The sequence below is a fragment of the Colobus angolensis genome, unplaced genomic scaffold, assembly GCF_000951035.1.
Source record: "Colobus angolensis palliatus isolate OR3802 unplaced genomic scaffold, Cang.pa_1.0 Scaffold73, whole genome shotgun sequence".
Classification (NCBI taxonomy): Eukaryota; Metazoa; Chordata; class Mammalia; order Primates; family Cercopithecidae; genus Colobus; species Colobus angolensis.
Window position 1 is genome coordinate 12301329 of NW_012121043.1, and position 21909 is coordinate 12323237.

The following is a 21909-nucleotide window of genomic DNA, read 5'->3' on the forward strand; positions in this document are numbered from 1 at the left end:
TGCCTTGGGCCGGCGGTGCCGGCCGGCCGCTCCGTGTGTGGGACCCACCGGGCCCGCGCCCACACCTGCCGGAACTCACACAGCCCCGGTTCCCACCCGCGCCTCTCCCTCCACACCTCTCCCAGCAAGCAGAGGGAGGAGGCTCCGGCCTCAGCCACCTCAGAGAGGGGCTCCCACGATGCCGTGGTGGGCTGAAGGGCTCCTCAAGCACCCCCAGAGTGGACACCGAGGCTGGAAGCCGAGGAGGCGCTGAGAGTAAGGGCTGCTAGCACATTGTCACCTCTCAATAGCAATGTATGCTATCATAATCAAAGGAACAGAACTGAAAGTCTAGAAATAAACCCTCAAACTTATAGTCAACTGAGTTTCAACAAGGGTGCCAAGACAATTCAATGGGGGGAAGAATAATCTTTCAGGCAAATGATGCTGAGACAACTGGATATCCACCAAGCAAACAAATGAATTGGACCCATACCTCACACCACATACAAAATGAAGTGGATCTAAACTCGAGCTGAAACTATAAAACTTTTAGAAAAAAATATATGAGAATATCATAACTCTGGATGAAGCAGTGATTTCTTAGATAAAACACCAAAAGCACAAGAGAACAAATAAAAATAAATGGAAGTTCATCAAGAATAAAAACTTTTGTACTTCACAAGACACCATTAAGAAAGAGAAAGATAGCACACAGAATGGGAGAAAACATTTGCAAATGATATGCCAATGAAAACAGATGTATCTAACATCTAGAATACATAACATCATGTGGCATTAAAAAGACAAAGGAACCAATTTAAAAACAGACAATGGATATGAACAGACATTTCTCCAAAGAAGATACACAAATGGCCAACAGGCACATAAAAAGATGCTCAACATCATTAGCCATCAGGTAAATGCAAATTAAAATCACAGTGAGACACCACCATACACCCACTAGATGGCGAAAGTAAAAAAGACATAACAAGCACTGGCAAAAGTGTGGAGAAATTGGAGTCTTTACGCAGTACTAGTAAAATTGTAAAATGGTGCAGCTGTTTTGGAAAATGGTTGGGCAGTTCCTTAAAATACTAAACCAAGAGTTAGCATATGACCCAGAAATCTCACTATTAGGTATATGCTCAGGAGAATTAAAAACCTATGTCCCCACCAATATTTGTATACAAAAGTTCATCAACTGATGAATGGATGGATAAACAAAATGGGGTGTATATACATACAATGGAATATTATTTGGCCATAAAAAGAAATGAAGTACTGATTCATGCTACAACATGGATACACTTTGAAGATATGCTAAGTGAAAGAAGCTAGTCACAAAAGACCACATACTATATGATACATTTATATGAAATGTCTCGAATAGACAAATCTACAGCAATAAAAAGTAGACTCGTGGTTTCCTAGGACCGTAGGGGGTTAAGAGGAGAGAAATGGGAATAACTGCTACTAAGGAATTTCCTTTAGGGTGATAAATATGTTTTAAAATTGACTATGGTGATGACTGTACAACTCTGAATACAGTGAAAAATTAATGAATTCTATATACAGATTTTATTATTTAATTAAAACTTTTATTTTGGACACAGGGGTACATGTGCAGGTTACATAGGTATACTGCATGGTGCTGAGGTTTGGGGTATAGACCCCACCACCAAGGGAGTGAGCACAGTACCCAAAAGGTAGTTTCCCTTTTAACTTTATTTTAGGTTCAGGGGTATATGCACAGGATTGTTATATAGGTAAACTTGTGTCATGGGGGTTTGTTGTATCTTTTGTCATCTAGGTACTAAGCCTAGTTAGCATCCCACAGTTATTGTTTCTGTTCCTCTCCCTCCTCCTACCCTCCAGTAGGCCCCAGTGCCAATTGTTCCCCTCTATGTGTCCATGTGTTACATTTAGCTGCCACTTAAAAGAACATGTGGTATTTGGTTTTCTCTTCCTGTAAGGTTAATGGCCTCCAGCTCCATCCATGTCCCTGCAAAGGGCATAATCTCATTCTTTTATATGACTGCATAGAATTCCATAGTGTATATGTACCACATTTTCTTTACCTAGTTTACCATTAATGGACATTTAGGTTGACTCCATGTCTTTGCTATTGTAAATACTGCTGCAATGAACATAATAAGTGCTATATTCCTTTGGGTATATACCCAGTAATGGGATTACTAGGTCAAATGGCAGCTCTGCTTTTAGCTGTCTCAGCAATCACCACTCATTTCCACAATGGTTGAATTTACACTCCCAACAACAGCATATAAGTGTTCCCTTTTCTCCACGACCTCATTAGCATGTTATTACTTTTTAATAATAGCCATTCTGACTGGTATGAGATGGTATCTCATTGTGGTTTTGATTTGTATTTCTCTGAAGATCAGTGATACTGAGCTTTTTTTCTTATGCTTATTGGCCACATGTGTGTCTTCTTTGGAAAAGTGTCTGTTGATATTCTTTGCCCGCTTTTTAATGTTTCTTTTTTCTTGTAAATTTGTTTAAGTTCCTTATCGATGTTGGATATCAGACCTTTGCCAGATCCACACTTTGCAAATATCTTCTCCCCATTCTGTAGGTTGTCTGTTTATTCTGTTGATAGTTTCTTTTGCTGTACAGAAGCTCTTAATTTTAATTAGATCCTATTTGTCAATTTTTGCTTTTGCTGTGTTTGCTTTTGGTGTCTTCTTCATCAAATCTTTGCCAGTTCCTATGACCAGAATGCTATTGCCTAGACTGTCTTCCAGGGTTTTTATAGTTTTGAGATTTACATTTAAGTGTTTAATCTGTCATGAGTTGATTTTTGTATATGGTGTAAGGAAGGGGTCCAGCTTCAATCTTCTGCATATGGCTAGCCAGTTATCCCAGCACCATTTATTAAATAGGCAGTCCTTTCTCCATTTTTTTTGTCAACTTTGTCAACGATCAGGTGGTCGTAGATATGTGGCCTTACTTCTGTGCCCTCTATTCTGTTTTATTGGTTTATGTACCTGTTTTTGTACCAGTACCATGCTGTTTTGGTTACTGTAGCCCTGAAATACAGCTTGAAGTCAGGTAATGTGATCCCTCCAGCTTTTTTCTTTTTGCTGAAGATTGCCTTGGCTATTTGGGCTCCTTTTTGTTTCCATATGAATTCTAAAGTAGTTTTTTTCTAGTTCTGTGAAGAACGTCATTGGAAGTTTGGTAAGAATTTCACTGAATCTGTAAATCGCTTTGGGCAGGATGGCCATTTTTATGATAATGATTCCTCCAATTCATGAGCATGGCATGTTTTTCCATTTGTTTGTGTCATCTCCGATTTCTTTGAGCATTGTTTTGTAATTCTGTTGTAGAGAGCATTCACCTCCCTGGCTAGCTGCATTCCTAGGTATTTTATTCTTTTTGTGGCAATTGTGAATGGGATTGTGTTCTTTATTTGGCTCTCAGCTTGACTGTTTTTGGTGTATATAAATGTTAATTTTTTTTTTTTTTGAGATGGAGTCTTTCTGTTTCCCAGGCTGCAGTGCAGTGCAGTGGTGTGATCTTGACTCACTGTAACCTCCGCCTGCCCGGTAGCTAGGATTACAGGCCCATGCCACAATGCACAGCTAATTTTTTTTTTTTTTTTTTGGTATTTTTAGTAGAGACGGTGTTTCACCATGTTGGCCAGGCTCATCATGAACTCCTGAGCTCAAGTGATCCACTCACCTTGGCCTCCAAAGTGCTGGGATTACAAGCATGAGCCATTGCTCTTGGCCCTTCTCTTTTTTTTATTAATCTAGTTGGCCTATCATGAATTTTTTTTCAAAAACACAATTCCCTGATTCGCTGATCTTTTGAATGCTTTTCTGCATCTCATTCTCCTTCAAGTTGAGCTCTAATTTTGGTTGTATGCATTCTGCCAGCTTTAGCGTTGGTTTGCTCTTACTTCTCTAGTTCTTTTAGTTGTGATGTTGGGTTAATTTGAGATCTAACTTTTTGATGTGGGCATTTAGTGCTATAAATTTCCCTCATAACAATGCCTTAACTGTGTCCCAGAGATTCTGGAATGTTGTATCTTTGTTCTCGTTAGTTTCAAATAACTTCTTGATTTTTGCCTTAATCTCATTATTTACTCCAAAGATATTCTGGAACAGGTTAATTTCCATGTAATTGCATGGTTTTGAGCGATTTTTTTAGTTTTGATTTTTATTTTAATTGCACTGTGGTCTGAGAGTGTGTCTGGTAGGTCTTGGTTTATTTGCATCTGCTGATTGCTTTATGTCCCATTATGTGGTCATTTTTAGAGTCTGTGTCATGTGGCAATCAGAAGAATGTATATTCTACTGTAGAGGTCTATCAGATACATTTGGTCCAATGTTGAGTTTAGGTCCTGAATCTTTGTTAATTTTCTGCTTAGATGATCTGTCTAATACTGTCAGTAGAGTGTTAAAGTCTCTCACTATTATTGTGTGGGAGCTTAAGTCTCTTTTTAGGTTTCTAAGAACTTGCTTTATGAATCTGGGTGCTCCTGTGCTGAGTGCATATATATTGAGAATAGTTAGGTCTTGTTGAATTGAACCCCTTACCTTATGTAATGCCCTTCTTTGTCTTTTTTGAGCTTTGTTGGTTTAAAGTCTGTTTTTTTTCTGAAATTACAGTTGCAATGCCTGCATTTTTCTGATTTCCATTTGCTTGTTAGATTTTCCTCCATCCCTTTGAGCCTATGGATGTCACTGCATGTGAGATGGGTCTCTTGAAGATGGCATATCATTGGGTCTTTTTTATTCAGCATGCCACTCTATACCTTTTTAAATGGGGCATTTAGGCTATTTATATTCAAGGTTAGTATTGATATGTGTACATATGATCCTGGCATTGTGTTGTTAGCTGGTTATCATGCTGGCTTGTTTGTGTGGTTGCTTTATAGTGTCACTGGTGTGTGTACTTGAGTGTATTTTCCTAGTGGTGTTTTAATGGTTTTGCTTTTCCATTTTTAGTGCTAGCTTCAATATGTCTTGGAAGGTGGGTCTGGTGGTAATGAACTTGTTCAGCATTTGCTTATCTGAAAAGGATCTTATTTCTCTTTTGCTGAGGAAGCTTAGTTTGGCTGGTTATAAAATTCTTGAAGATTTTTTTCTTTAAGAATGTCAAATATAGGTCTCCAATCTCTTCCAGTTTGCAGGGTTTCAGTTGAGAGGTCTGCTGCTAGCCTGATGGGGTTCCCTTTGTTGCTTACCTGCCCTTTCTCTCTAGCTGCCTTTAACATTCTTTTATTTTGACATTGGAAAATCTGACAATTGTGTGTCTTGGGGAGATCTTGTGGAAAATCATGCAGGGGTTCTCTGTATTTCCTGAATTTGACTGTTGGCCTCTCTACTGAGGGTGGGGAAATTTTCATGGATGATACCCTGAAATATGTTTTCCAAGTTGTTTGCTTTCTCCCCATCCAATTCAGGGATATCAATGATTTGCAGATTTGGCCTTTTTATATAATCCCTTACTTCTTGGAGGTTTTATTCATTCCTTTTCATTCTTTTTTTCTTTCGTCTGACTCTCTTATTTCAGAGAGCCAGTCTTCAAGTTCCAAGATTCTTTCCTCAGCTTGGTCTATTCTGCTGTTAAAACTTACAATTGGGTTGTGAAATTCATGTAGTGTTTTTCAGCTCTATGAGGTCAGTCAGATTCTTTTTTGTACTGGCTATTTTATCTGTTGGCTCCTGTATTGTTTGCTAATTCTTAGTTTCCTTGAATTGGGTTTTGCCATTCTCCTGAATCTCGATGCTCTTCATTTCTATGCATATTCTAAATTCTATTTCTGTCATTTCAGCCAACCCAGCCAACGAGGGTTAAGAACCCTCGTTGGTGAACTAGTGCAATCGTTAGGAGGACATAAGACACTCTGGCCATTTGAATTGCTGAAGTTCTTGTGTTAGCTCTTTCTCATCTCTCTGTGTGGGTGTTCCTTTAACTGCTGGGCTGCCTCTAATTGAACTGGTCAGGTGGGGCACAGTGATTGTGCTGGAGTCCCAGGTCAGGCAGCCCTGTCCGGTGAGAAGTGAGGACCGGGATCTACATGGAGAACCGTCCGACCACTTTTCTGTGAGATGAGTGCTGTGCTGGGGGTTCAGGCCAGCCTTCAGTCTCATGTACTTTCCAGAGTCTGGAAACAGCAAAGGTGAGGGTTGCAAGACAGGAAAGATGGAAACCCCACCTGAGCTCTTGTCCCAGGTTGCTGCAGAGCTGCTACTGGCTCCAAAGCCCCAGTGAGGGGAGGCTGGAAACCCAGGCCTGGAGGACTTGCCCAGTGAGGAGATACGGGAGTGGGGACTCATGTAAGAAAGTCTGGTCACTTTTCCATGACTGCTGCAGCAAACTAGGGGACTGCTCTGGTCCCCAGTCACCAGTTCCTGAGTGGGTGGTGGTCCTGCTTTGCTTTTTTCCATTCTCTGTGAGTATAGAGTTATTTTCTTGATGAATCCTAGTGTGTGTACCTGGGTGTTCCAGTTGAAGTGCTACATTTACTTGCCCCTTCTATTTCTTTCCATGAAGGCGGCACACACTAGCTGTTTCTAGTTGGTCACCTTGGCCAGTCCCCCTGAATTGTGTATTTCAAATAGGGGAACTGTACGGTGTGTGAATTATAACTTAATAAGACTGTTATAAAATAAAAAGAAGCTATCATAGAGTAACAACGTCCTTTCATACGTAGGATATCTGTATTGATAGGTGAAATAAAGCCTAGTAAAAGAGCCAGGGCTGGCAGTTTGTTCATTTATTCATTCAGCATGTATTTAATAAGCATGTATTATGACCAGTTGTTATTCTAGGCACCAGAGATAAAACAAACAACAACCAGATAAAAATTCTTTCTTATAGGGAATATACCTCTGGGTGGAGTGGGGGGAGGTAGAAGAAAATAGATAGTTAGTAAGAAAAAAATAGTGTGTTAGAATGTGTATTGTACTTTAGAAAAACAATGAGAACAAGGAAGTTTTAAAAAGTTAGGGAGTTACAATTTTAAGTACAGTGGTCAGATCAGGCATCATTGTGAAGATGACATTTAAGTAAAATTCTAACACAGGTGAGGGAGTGAGGTGTGAGGTATTTGAATCTGAGAATAGGCAGTGGGAATCAAAGGCGCTGTGTGGAAATGTGCTCAGCATGTTTGAGGCCACAGTAGACAAGTACAAGATGAAGACAGATGAGTAATGGCAAGCTGAATGCTAGAGCATCCTGGAGATAAGGATGGTTGGTAGAGTGAGATGAAATTTTCAATTTAGTAAGATCACACTGATCACTGAATTCAGAGTAGACTGAAGGGGAGAAAGGGCAAAACCAAAGGTAAGAAATTTATTGCCATAATTGATGTAAAAGTTGGAACCTGAAATAGAGTGGTAGTAGTAGAGCTGTTAAGATGTAGTCAGATTCTGGTATATTCGAAGAACTGGCAGGTGAATACGAAGTTTGAGAAAAAGAGAGGAGTCAAAGATACACTAAACTTTCTGGACTGAGCAACTTAAAAGATGAACTTATTACATGTGAAGTGCTTAGATTAATAAATACTGAGAAAACACTTATCTTGCTGGATCCACTTTAATGTGTCCTATAATACTAGAAAAATCAGTGATATTTTCAAAGCACAGGGCAGTATATAATTTACATTTCTTTTTCCTCACTGTGTCACCCAGGCTAGAGTGCAGTGGCACAATCCTAGCTCACTGCAGCCTCAAGTTCCTGTTCTCAAGCAATCCTCCCACCTCAGCCTCCCAAGTAGCTAAAACTACAGGTGTGTGCCACCACACCCAACTAATTATTTAAATTGTTAGTAAAGATGGGGGTCTCACTACCTGGTTGGTCTAGAACTCCTAGCCTCAAGCGATCCTCCCATCTCAACCTCCCAAAGTGTTGAGGAGACATGTGTGAGCCACTGTGCCTGGTATGTGCTATATTTTAAACTGACAGCCTCTGCATAGAATTTTATTCTGGTAATTTTAATCAAACAATACATACAAATGACAGTAACACATTACTGCACAAAGTATCACATATATGGTACACTTCATTTGGGTGTTCTGGATAACAGCGAAGGCAGTAGTAAACAGAATGCCCTCAGAGATTCTGCTGAAGCAAACTGGCATTCCCTCTTTTTCTGTGTAGCCCCCAAAAGAGCATCTTCAGTGTTGAATACACGCTAGTCTTCACAGTAGAGTTTAACCCAAAGGAAGTGTAACCATAGTAAAAAGAGTTTCTATTCTTCCCCCATTACCTGCCTTCCCTAATCCTAGAGGGCTGTCCAGAGGAGGCAGATCTCAGATGGGGCTCTGAAGGCAGGATAATGTGATTGTGAGAAAGAGCAGGACAGAATACAAAAGTGACGGCAAGCCAATCATCAAGAACAGTCTGAGGAACGTCAGGTTTTCTGAAGACACCAACATCAGATTTTCTAAGACAGCTGCAAACTTAGCTATATTATCTGCCATTACTGATACATACATTTTTTTAAAAAAAATTAAGTACAATTAAAAACATTTTCAACACATAATAACTGCAAAGGCTAGAGAACTTTGTAACTGTTGCATGAAATATTTAAACCTGAAATCTTATGTTGACCCATATATAATACCATGAAAAAATATTTTATGTTAACAAATGAATCAAAAAATATCAGCACATTGGTTACTATCATAGAAATATTTTTGATTGACAGTGTTGGCTATTTCTGAGATTGTAGAGTTGCAAAATATATTTATTTAGATTTTCCTTCAATTAATACTGTTTTGTGTTCTTGACTGAATTGGAAAAAGACTCACAGTAGTGTCAGTAGCCATCACTTACCCCAATATAGTTGGTATGTAACCAACTATATTTGCTGTAAACATTTTTGCACAGTTGAACTCAAGTGCCTATATTTATTCTAACTCAAGTAAGTGGCCAGGCACGGTGGCTCATGTCTGTAATCCCGGCACTTTGGGAGGCCGAAGCAGGCGGATCACGAGGTCAGCAGATCGAGACTATCCTGGCTAACATGTTGAAACCCTGTCTCTACCAAAAAAAAAAAAAAAATACAAAAAATTAGCCAGGTGTGGTGGCACCTGCCTGTAGTCCCAGCTACTTGGGAGGCTGGGGCAGGAGAATCGCTTGAACCTGGAAGGCGGAGGTTGCAGTGAGCTGAGATAGCGCCAATGCACTCCAGCCCAGGTGACAGAGCAAGACTCTGTCTCAAAAAAGAAAGCACAGAAGTACTATTCCTAAGTTACTGTATTATTTACTAGAAATAAGAAAATACAGGCAGAAACAAGAAAATGTACACCTATATATTCTTCTCTCTTATGTGATCTAAAATTCTTTAAATAATCAATTTCCCAGAGCCTTAAACAATATGTAGTCTTGCTTTCATAGTTCTCATCTTGTCAACAGCCTTGCATCGTAGATATATGAACAGCTACTCTGTTTGGGTGCTAAACGATATAGTTATCGATAAGCCTGGTCTTCGGCTAAATTCTCCTGACAATATTATTGTGTGGTCCTAAGACTAATTCCTTGCTTCTATTATAGGAATCTGGCATTGGTTTTTAGCATCTGCAATTCTGTTAAGAGGAATTCACATATATAGTATAGTAAAACATAATTTATAGTGATTCAGAGCCAATTAACATTTACTAAGTACCAGACACTATACTAGGTATTTTACCTCTTCTCTCCTTTTATGTACTGAGAGCGGAGACTAAATCTCATGTTTCTCTTAGGAATATAACAATGTCATCTATGAAAAGCAGAGTCCACAGTAGAAGCCCGGAAAAAATTTTCTCAGACGAAAATAATTAATGCTTTCTTATGGATGATATAAAGCATAGCTCAGTTGCCTAAGCAATAAACTATGTAGTCAAACAGGCTATAAGCTACATATGGTTAACTGGATCAAATCAAACTCCTTATCTAAATCTCCATACACTAAAAGATGAATACAAAACATTAAAACATAGCATAATTATTTTGTGACCTACACAGTATCTAGGAAGCTAATAAATACATTTGTATTCACCAACAGTGAAGGACAGAGCCACTGGATAGCACAAGACAGCACAAACATGTATGTAGTCTGTTCTCAGCACTCCTAATATACCAAAAAAAAGTAAACATATAGAAAACATTAAAATCATTAAGATGCTCTTCAGGCTTACCTATCAGCTTGGAATAAACTCTAGACTGTAATGTGAATTGCCTCTTTGGGTTAACACCATCTTAACAGATTGTTTAAATTTTCTTTCTCTGCAAAATTGGTAACACTTTGTTCATCAGCACCTTTGTTCTACAAATTCACACCAAACTACAAATATTATTCTGCATGTTAATTAATTATACACACAAACATTATACATACTCATTTGTGTGGAAACAAAAGCATATCTAAAGATAGGAATGTAAACTGAAACTTCATTAATAAAATCTTACTAAGTTTAACAGTATCAGAGTTTTAAAATGTTTGCCACATACAGGAACCAAAATTTGGAAACCAATATAAAAATAACAAATAGGAACCTAGCCAACTGTAGTACTGGAAACAAAACAGATTCTATAAAATTACTGTACAGTTAAGAAGGCAAACAATCTAAGGAATTCACACTCTATTTTCAAAGCCGAAAACATTCCATGCAGGAAAAAAATAACTAGTTACAGAAATTTGGACTCTGCTAGAAAGGAATTATCTAGTCAGCCCTATGTTTCATTTGCAAACTGATATAATCTGATGTAAGAATGAAAAAATGGCAAATATTTGCAAAAATGATGTGGTTAAAAAATGCAGCAAATATTTTTTATACTACTGGTGTTAATTTTAAAAATAATCCATCATATAGCAATGATAATCTTGTTAAATGGGAGTATTTTCCAGGCTCAGCTGTTCACAAGTCTTAAGTGCACTGTCATCAGATTCTAAGGGGTGGCAGACAATGAATGAACATGTGTTTATGAGTTCCAATTAGGAAGTATGTTAATATCAACATTATTTCACATGAAATTTTAAACCATTTACTATTTCTCCCCTCCAAAATAAAGGCAAACTTTAGACTGACCACTACAAAATTCTGAGTTGGTGAAATCTAAAGTAGTAAGATTTAGTATTATGTTTTAAGTGACAATTTCATGTTCTACAAAAAGAATACCAGGATCACCACTTTCCAATCATGCATGTAAAAACACACACACACACACACACACACACACACACCAATTATGATACATATGAACAAATGCTGTCTTGAAGGACTTGAAGCTTTCAATGCAAATGTATATATTTCTTCTGAGTTCACTGTTTTATAACTACAACTTAAAAAAACCATCACCCAGAACCATTCTAGAAATGTCCAGTTCCTCCTAGAAACTGGTCATTGTTGAACAGATTCAAAAATAGAAATTTAGATCTATAAAATTCATTTTATTTTTTCAATTCCAATGACAACTGCTGTTTTTAAATCTACTTTTCAGAATAAAATGTCAGTAGCATTTATTATTATTACTATTTTGGGGCAGAGTTTCATTCTTGCTGCCCAGGTTGGAGTGCAGTAATGCAATCTCGGCTCACTGCAACCTCCGCCTCCTGGGTACAAACGATTCTCCTGCCTCAGCCTCCTGAGTAGCTGGGATTACAGGAACCCACCACCATGCCCTGCTAATTTTTTGTATTTTTAGTAAAGACAGGTTTTCATCATATTGGCCAGGCTGGTCTCAAACTACTGACCTCAGGTGATCCACTTGCCTCGGCCTCCCAAAGTGCTGGGATTACAAGCGTGAGTCACCACACCTGGCCACATTTATTATTATACTAAATTAAAAGATCCAAGTTACCTGAGTCTGGACCTTAGTGTGGTAGGTTCTGCCTCACTTAGTAACACCAGCAGTAACTCAGGAGTTTTTATAGAACTTCTAAACAGGGATTGCCAATATAAATGTCTAAGATATCACAAAGGTCCACATACATCTTCAAATTTTCAGAAAGTCTGGCCGCGGTAGATGAAAACTGATTAACAGTACTTATTATAGTTCACTGGAGAACAGATTATTAGAGAGAATACCTATTATGAGGACCATAGATGTGGCTGTTTGTATAAGGAAGTATTTAGTGGCTGCTTCTGTGGAACGGTTGAGATTATGCTACTTTAGAGTAGAAATACTAGTCCTCTTCACAGTTGCTGGAAGTATTGATTCATATTTCTACATATCAAATTGCTTGAGGAAATGGGAACTTTTCCTTTCACTATATCTTTCAAAAATGAGGTTTACAGGTGAAAATGGAAAGAGATAACTGGTAATGAAAAAAGCTGAAAACTACCACTCAAAGATCATTAAAAATAGCAGAGAGGGGAAAAAAAGCTTTATTAAAAATTTAATGAAAACTAGAAACAAAAGTGGAACAGGACTCCAGATAGAGAGCCCAAGATACAACCGGGCATTACTGTAGTTCAGAGCTTCATCCAAGAGGCTCCTAATGCTCAAAGACTCTGCCTAGAGCTGAAATTCCACCAGGATAAACTCTAATTCATTGAAGTGTTCCCTGTAGAAGATATGTCTGACTTCTACAGTCTTTACAAACCGGCATAATTCTAGTTACATTTATAACGAGACCTCTTAATTCAATCATCTCTGCTTTGGCTCCTCAGACAGCCTCTTAATGGGCCTCTCTACATTTATTCTTATTTTTATTTGACCCACTCTTCACAGAGCAGGGAAGATTGCATAAACAAAAACATAAATCCAGTCACACCACTTCTGTGTTCTTAACAGCTTCCACACACTCTTAGGAAAAAACTCCCTTCTATAAGGTTCAGAATAATGAAACCTACTCACCCCCCACCAATCTACTCTAGCTACTCTGGCTTTCTTTTCTGGTTCTCCCAAAGCTCTTCTCCACCATCAGGTTTTTGCACCTGCTACTCCCTTCTGTAGAATGTCTTTCCTTCCTCGTCTGCCTGGAAACTCCAATCCTTCATTTCATAGCTTAAAAGTGACTTCCTCAGGAACACTCTGCTTTTTTTTTTTTTTTTAATCAATCTTCCACTCCCCACACACCTCTGGCCCCTATCATTTGCTGATTCTTTCACCATACTTTATTTCATAATTGCAATTAAGTATTCGTTTAATGTCTTTTTCCAACCCTATACTGCAAGTCCCATGAAGGTATGATTGTCTTATCTACTGCTGTTTCCTTGGTGTCAAATATAGGGCAGGAAATAAGGAATCAAAAGGAATAGATTTTTACAATGGGCTCTTGCACAAGGTAATGAGAATTAGTCTATCTCACGCAAAATCATGACTCTATCAACAATACATACTATAACACAAGTCATCTTGAGAGCCTAACAAATGAAGTAGCTGATGAAGCAAGATTTTTCACAATCTTTTCATTCCCAAATACTCTAAATCTTCAACTAGATTTGTAGGCTAGGGACATGTAGTTAGGTTCCTTGAAAACATTTATGGAATTCATTGTGGCAGTTAAGTTTCCTGGATAAAAATACACTGAGGACCTCAACCAAAGCCAAGCAACCTTCAAATGAATGAGTCATTATAAGAAATTGTGATCAAAAAGCCACCCAAGAAGAAGTAATAAGAAATTCAACCAGTGTTCTCTTGAATACAGTTCAGCCAATTCATTCTAGTTCAGATAAAACACATGCTTGATGGATGGGATAAAGACATGAAAAAAAATAGTAAGATTTCAGGAGACAGCTATTAAATGAGGATTTCCCAAGATGATTATGACTTTGAAAGTTTTAGTATCAAGAAATTCCTGATTAAGGTGGTTGTTTCAAAAATCTTTGGAAGCTAAGCTTCATCCAAAATAGAATATAGCCACTTGAAATTTGGAGAGGTTTGTAAGCTACGCAACATTCTGATTCTTTTATCTGAGGTCATAGCCAATTCTTAAGTAAATTTAATGCAGGATATTAAGGTTTCTGTGGGTCAAAAAGCCTCATAATTTAAATATCTAACGTGAGAAACTTTTCTTTACTTAAAAAAAGAGGATACTTATTTTCCAGAAACTTTTATCTTGATAAATAAGAGAAAAGCAAAAATATGAATCAAAATAAATAATTTAACCTGATATTAAGGTTAAGAAACTTAATGAAAATAACAAGCAAATTAACTTTGTTATCTATCCTCTCACCTATCAACCCCAAGACTTTAAGTAAAACTTAAAGGACGGTAATCCATTATCATCTCATTTGTGTTCTCTACATTACTCTTTCAGTGGTAGGGGTGGGGAACATGTGCATGCATGTGTACAGTGGTAGAAGGGGGGAAACTAACATTGCATGTGTCTGCTATGTCATGAGCCTACAAACGGTACACGTTTTTATTAGATTCAGTCCTCACAACTCACAGTGGTGAAATGACTGGCCAGAGGTTAGCTAGCTAGCACATGGTAGAGGCAAGCTTTGATTCCAGGGACACCTAGAGTCCTTTCCACAACATCACACTGCATATGTTTTCCTGGTTCTGTCGAAAATATTAATTGTTCATTTGGCATAATGTTTCTAGTTCTTTTCTACTATTTCATCCAAATGAATTTTCCTTCTCATTTTCCATGACAGATTTTGTTAGCCTTCACACCTTGCCCTATTGCTTATAAACTAAAGAAATGCAGGTTCCTCCATACAAAAGAGCTCTCTCCTCTATCACCTTCTAAATGAAACTTTCAATAAGACATATTGTGTTTATCCCAAACCCACCATAGCTGAGGAGGAATCGCTTGCTTTCACCTATAATTCCCAGTGCCCAGCACTCTCACAACTAGGAGGTACTTGATAATGTCCTCATTTATACAATATGAAGTAAAAGCCAATTTAAACTTTTAAATGGTAACTTAATTCACTGCTGAATATCAAAATATCAACTTTTAAAAATTTAAATGATTGTTTTGATATATTCTTATACTAGCAACACTTCTTATACCCCTACATAGCAGGGGGAAATGAACACATCCCACAGCAGCTAAAACACATGAGAGATTTCATGCAGGTCTTGCATTTTATCTTGGAGATTCAGGTAAATTTTGGATTCTATTCTATTTAATAATCTTTTGTTTTAAACTTTTAAGTTTGGGGTACATGTGCAGGTTTGTTACACAAGTAAGCTTGTGTCATGGGGCTTGTTTTACAGATTATTTTATCATCCAGGTATTAAGCCTGGTATCCATTATTTAGTTTTCCTGATCCTCTCCCACCTCCCACCCTCCAAAAATCCCTAGTGTGTGTTGTTCCCCTCTATATGTCCATGTGTTTTCATAATTTAGCTCCCACTTATAAGTCAGAACATGCACCTGCAGTATTTGGTTTTCTGTTCCTGCATTAATTAGTCTGCTAAAGATAAGGGCTTCCAGCTCCATCTATGTCCCTGTAAAGAACATCTCGTTCTTTTTCATGGCTGGATAGTATTCCATGATGTGTATGTACAAAACTTTCTTTATCCAGTCTATCACTGATGGGCATTTAAGGTGATTCTAAGTCTTTGCTATTAAATAGTGGTGCAATGAACATACACATGCATATGTCTTTATGACAGAATAATTGATATTCCTTTGGGTATATATCCAGTCATGGGATTGCTGGGTTGAATGGTATTTCTGTCTTTAGGTCTTTGAGGAATTGCCACATTGTCTTCCACAATGGCTGAACTGACTGACATTCCCACGAACACTGTATACCACCAGCACCTGAATAACCTTGTTTTTCATTTTCCCCCTTTACACCACATTTTCCTCCTAAACATTAGCAATTTAGAAATACACCATGTTTATTTCATGCTGTCTCAGCACTCCTCAGGTACTCCTGGGGATGTGAGATCTTATTCTTATGAAAATATTGGTAGTATGGTCTTTAACACAGCACTATGAAGCAGTAAACTGTGAATAATAATGTTTTAAATTGATGTAAAACATTTCAATAATTTATAAATTTTAAAAATGTTATTATAGGCCGGGTGCAGTAGCTCACACCTGTAATTCCAGCACTTTGGGAGGCCGAGCCAAGCGAATCACCTGAGGTCAGGAGTTCGAGACCAGCCTGGCCAACACGGAGAAACCCCATCTCTACTAAAAATACAAAATTAGCCAGGCATGGTGGCGCATGCCTGTAATCCCAGCTACTTGGGAGGCTGGGACAGGAGAATCACTTGAACCCAGGAGGTGGAGGTTGCACTGAGCTGAGATTGCACCACTGCATTCCAGCCTGGGCAACAAGAGCAAAACTCTGTCTCAAAACAAAAAAAAAGTTATTACAGTTTGTGTTCCAACCTTATAAAAACAAAAAAATCAGTATTTCAGCAGTATTTCCTCTACTAAGGAAAGGGAAGTAACGTCCATGTACTTTTAATTTTGGAACTTTGAAACTGATCTCACCTTATTTGTCAAATTTATATATATGCTATTAACTGTTCAGTCTTTCTGCTCTATTCCAATTTCAGAAAACAGCTACTGAAAAAAAGCATTTTATTTTTGTTATTAGAAATTGCAAACTGTAGGGGCCACTGCATAAGGTGAAAATTACCTTGTTTATCTATAATAGAGTATGAGGCCAAAAATCCGCGTCCAGAAACATGGATTCCACTCATGAACAGCAATGTGATTTCATTGCCTTTTGATTCAATTGAATGGTTCATTTGCAACCCCAGACCACAGTATTTGCCTAGGAATGAAAGAAAAGCAGATTATTTGCTGTGACTCTCCTTAAGTCAATAATATTTGCAGTGTAGATAACAGAATCAGAATAATATACCAAGCTGGCTATTAAATTAGTATAAAACAAGGACTAAAATGTTTAATGATTACAAATCATATTACTCTGGAGGAAAAAAATGACAAGTAACGTCTATTCAAATGATTCAAAAGGAAAAGCAGTACATGTATCACTGAACTTACAGAGATTAATTTCCTGTGAAAGACATGTATACTCTTTAAAAACAGTAATAAGGGACTAAAAATTTTAACAAAATATTTCATCCAGGCAGGTGGCTCACAAATGAACTGATGGTTAATTAGTAGTATTCTTATCGTGCTTCCCTCAAACCCCCTTAGATTCTGACCTCAGGTCACGCCTCAAGCCTTTTTTTGGACCTACTCAATTTTACTTCTGAGGGTTGTTGGATTTCTAGTTAATCTCTTTAGGTGATCACATTTGATCCCATGGCTTTAACTATGATCTGACAACTCACAAGCTTAACCTTCCATCCACAGCTTTTTCCTTAAATGTCAGATGCATACATATAACTGTGTGCCTAACTTCCATCCTTTAATGTCTATCACAGGGGTGTCCAATCTTTTGGCTTCCCTGGGCCACACTGGAAAAAGAATTGTCTTGGACCACAAATAAAATGCATTAACACTAACGACAGCTGATGGGCACAATCAATCAATTAATCAACCAATAAACAAACATAAAAAATAAATGACAAAAAACCTCATAATGTTTTAAGAAAGTTTACGAATTTCTGTTGGGCCGCATTCAAAGCTGTCCTAGGCTATAAAAATAACATATCCTCAGTACAGATCTAAGATACTAAGATAAAAAAGAAGAAGAAATATTAAAGCAAGACATACACTAATAAATAATAAAAACTGATTTTCTTATGTGCTTGGTAACTTGTGTAAGAAATTCTGAATAAGGACTTACAAAAATGTTTTAAGCTATGGCAACATCACTTGAATAAGAGTCATGTGGACTTCCAAGGATATTATTTTCAAGGATGATACTTGATCTTATGAGTAGAGAATTCTAAGGAATTGACAAAGAAAACAAAACAAAACCTCACTAGAACTAGTAAAGAAACTTAGCTAAGTCACAGGATCCATATACAAATATCAACTGCATTTCCATATATGCTAGTGCAATCTGAAATGAAATTTTTAAAACTCCATCCATAATAGCATCACAAAAGTCAAAAAACTTAAGAATAAAATTGCTTTAAAAAGTTCAAAATCAGCATACCTCAAAACAATAAGGGCTATATATGACAAACCCACAGCCAATATCATACTGAATGGGCAAAAAGTGGAAGCATTCCCTTTGAAAACTGGTACAAGACAAGGATGCCCTCTCTCACCACTCCTATTAACATAGTATTGGAAGTACTATTTCTTACCAGGATTCCCTGTCAGTTTTATTTTTAACTTCTTTTATGTTACATATATGGCAAAAGGAAGATTTTTCTGGGTAAGCCTGAACTAATCAGGTAGGCCCATTAAAAGCACATTGTTTTCACAGGTTGCAGAATTGGAAATGAGAGAGACACATGCCACGTGTCCTGGAAGAAAGCAAACATCTATGTAGCAACTTGCCTATCAGGGTCATTGCAAGTGGCCTCTAGAAACTCAGAGCAGTCCCTGGCCAACAGTTACCAGGAAAATGGGGACCTCGGTTTTACAACTGCAACGAACTGAATTCTACCAACAACTAGTACACTTGGAAGAGAACTGTGAGCCCCAGGTGAGAAACGTATTCCCAGCTAACACCTTAACTTCAGCCTGGTAGGAACCTGAGCAGAGAATTCAGTCATGCCATGTAATGCCCAGACTTCAGATCCATGGAAACTGGGATGATAAAACTGTGCTCGTTTAAGCTGCTAAGCTTGTGATAATTTGCTATGAAAAAAAATAAAACAGAACACAACCAGGAATTTAGTGTACAGTCCAAGAATATCATGCTTTTGGACAATTGAATCTGATAGAGGTATGGAGGAGAAGTTAGAATTGATGGCTCAGGACCCAAATCAGCCCACAGGCCTCTTGGTCTGTATAGTTCTGGGCTATACTCTCCTTCAAAAATGTTTAAATTAGGTGTTAAAGTTTTCAAAATCTGGAAACTTTACATACATTCTGAATTTCTAACTTCTCTTGAAAAATCACAAGGAAAAAAGGAAATCTAGCCCAGTTTTCTAAGTGATTGTCCTTAAGTAGCAGCTATCCCCTTTGAAAAAGAAAGTCATACTCCAGTTTGCCACAGCCCTACCACTCCACAATGCCCCCAGTCCTGAAGCTCAGCTATCATTTATCATCATGGCTATGCTGTTATTCTTCATATGCCTAGGCCATTTCACTTCTTTATTTCATCTGTCTAAACCCTGTTGTCAGTGGGTTTGTAGCCACTTGTATAGAGTGTAGAGACCTCATGGTCACCATGCCTCTTCTGATGTACACATTAACCACAGTAGATGAAGAACAGCAATAAATTAAGCTCTAGAAGATGTTAAACGGAAACATTCTGTATTCAAAAGACAGGTGAGATAGTGCATCTGACTCTGATAAACCAGAACTATAGTTAATACTGTTACTATAAAATCTTCTACAGAAATCTTATTTATGTTATCAATTAAATGGAAGCTCATTCAACTTGCTGAGATGTGCCATGGAACAATGCTTTCCTTAGGAATCTGCAACTCAGAAGGATGGACCAGAGGGTAGAGAGTTACTTGTAAGAACAAAAGCATATCAGCTCTGTCCACTTTCAGTAGAGGGAAATGAAGCTTGCTTAAAGAGCATAGGTTCTAATTTACAAACTTCTTTACGAACAGGTTTTTTTTTTTTTTTTTTTTTTTTACCAGTATAGGAGCATCTCCGGTCTCAAAAAACAAAATTTGGAATTCTCAAAGGAACTCATTTATTGAAACCCTGAATATCCAGGCACTAAGCCAGGCAGACTGGGGATTCGGTGATGGAATGAGAGGCAGTGATGCCCTCAGAAAGCTTAGTGCAGTGGGACAAATCAAATGTACAGTTGAATCCTCTAAGGTACAGAAGAGGCCATTATAGTGCCTGGACAGTGTTTACCATAGATGTTATCATTAAATAACTTCCATCAGTAAAGTTTCTTTAAAAAGGCTACCTTTGAGGACCATTGTCTTATGCTTGGTGGGCCAGAGTGAGGTGGAGATGTACAAATTAACGCCCTGACTTGGAGTTGTTGAGTGTCCTCTCTTTGAATGTCTAAAATGTCTTCCCATAATCATTTCTCTTATACTGTGAATAAGCTGTTCTTTTTGGCTGGATTTAGCCTTAGTTTTAGCTGCTCCAGCAAAGACTTGCCTGCAGAAGATAATGATAGGAAGGTATAGCTCTAATTTCTTTTTAAACAATTAGACTATTGGGCATATATTTAAAATGGGACATAACAGATATTTACTAGGTTTAAAAGGGATTCAGCAATATTACCAAAAATGAATTTGCCTCTCCTTCTAAAATATAGTGGTTTTAGAAAAGTATTTTAAATTATGTTTTTCTACAACATATCATAGTTATTGTACATCTTGATTTTAGAAAAGTAGCTACTTTGGTGTTTTTCTTCTTAAGCAGCAGATCTGATATCTGCACATTTTAAAGTGAATGAATGCTGCATGGGAAAATGTACCTTGATGCTTTGACTCCTACCTCACACAACACAACTAAAAATCAATTCTGGAAGGACTGACGATAATATATGTAGAAACAAATCCAATAAGGCTTTAAGTGGAAAACTTTGAAACAGCTTCATGACCTAGAAATGGGCAAAACTTCCTTAAACAGAATACAAAAAGTACTAACCATAAAATCCTAAGCACTAACTACATAAAATTAATGTCTATTTATCACAAGATACCAATAATGGAGCAAAATGGCAGTCCATAGCAATGGAGAAGATATGTGTACCACACCTAAAAAGAACCCATTACCAGAATATATACAGAACTCCAACAAATGAATAAGAAAAGGATCTCCCAACAGAGAATATGCATGAAAACGTAAACAGAATCTTTATAAATGAAGATATTCAAATGGATAATAAATGTATGAAAAGAGCACATCATCAGCTCTCAAGGAAATACAAAGCAAACTATGTATAACATGCCATCAGTACACACACACCAGAACAGTTAATGTGGAGAAAAGCAGAGAATGGTAACTGGAACTCTTATACACTGGTAGAGGGTGTAAAATAGTACAACCACAAAAACATTTGGCAATAACTGCTAAAGTTGAAAATATGCAACCCAGTGACCCAGCGATTCCTCTTCTACATACAGAAATGTGTACTTATGTACATCTTCAACATAAAAAAGGGTCAGTTTTACTACACTCACACCAACATAACATTAAAATTTTAATTTTTTTTATGAATCCAAAAGTCAGAAAAAATGTACTTAGTTTTAAAACTTTGCATTTCTTTGATTATAAGCATAGTTGCCTCCTCTAAAATCCTTTCAGAACTGTAGCTCAGACAAAAGAGCACATAGGTTTTTACCACTATCTACAATGGTAACCAAATGGTCTTGATAGAAAAATTTACAGCATTCAGGTGGGCTAAAATATTCATAAGGTAATATCAAAATTCCTCATCGAAATTTTCCAAGTGGGCTTTCCTTCTCTCTTGTGAAACTTCTACTTTAGTAAAGGACTTTAAGAGTTATCTTTTGGAAAACAAGCCAACTTCTGTAAAGAAGAGAGCTTCACATTCTATTTCTTAATAAAACATCTTGAAAAGGTAGTGATTCAAGGTCCTAGCTCTAAGTTGACAGATTCTTTCAGTATAGCTGGCAGTTTCTCATGCCAAGTATCCTAATACAAAAAGCAATGAGTCATAATAATGTGGAGACTTCAGCAAAACCAGATGTGGTGCCAAGCATCACAGATGAGACATTCATAGAATATCAAGAAATTTCTTTAAAGCTTTTCTGAAAAAATATACTCTTGACTACTTAGGAGATGTCAAAACCTTTTAATATTCACTTAAAAGGCTCACAAATTGGAATTCTTGGATGTGGCCAGGATCTCATAGGAGAGTAAGTTCCCTCCAGTTAAATGTTGTTGAGAAATGGACAGCTGTCAATTCCTCAATAATCTGCCTCAAAACCTCAGAGGAAACATTTAGGATACTGAAAGAACAAAACAAAACAACAAATATAACTACGGTCTCTCTCAGAAGA

General features: G+C 37.4%; 1 protein-coding gene across 2 annotated transcripts in view; it reads right to left on the minus strand.

The window, feature by feature from the left end:
• DCBLD2 (discoidin, CUB and LCCL domain containing 2) overlaps positions 1–21909 on the minus strand; it is an 89737-nt gene that overhangs the window by 31430 nt on the left and 36398 nt on the right. For both annotated transcript variants that reach the window (XM_011927656.1, XM_011927655.1), the window contains exon 3: positions 16506–16643. In XM_011927656.1, coding sequence (XP_011783046.1) covers positions 16506–16643 — 138 coding nt within the window. The remainder of the gene's footprint in view (positions 1–16505; positions 16644–21909) is intronic.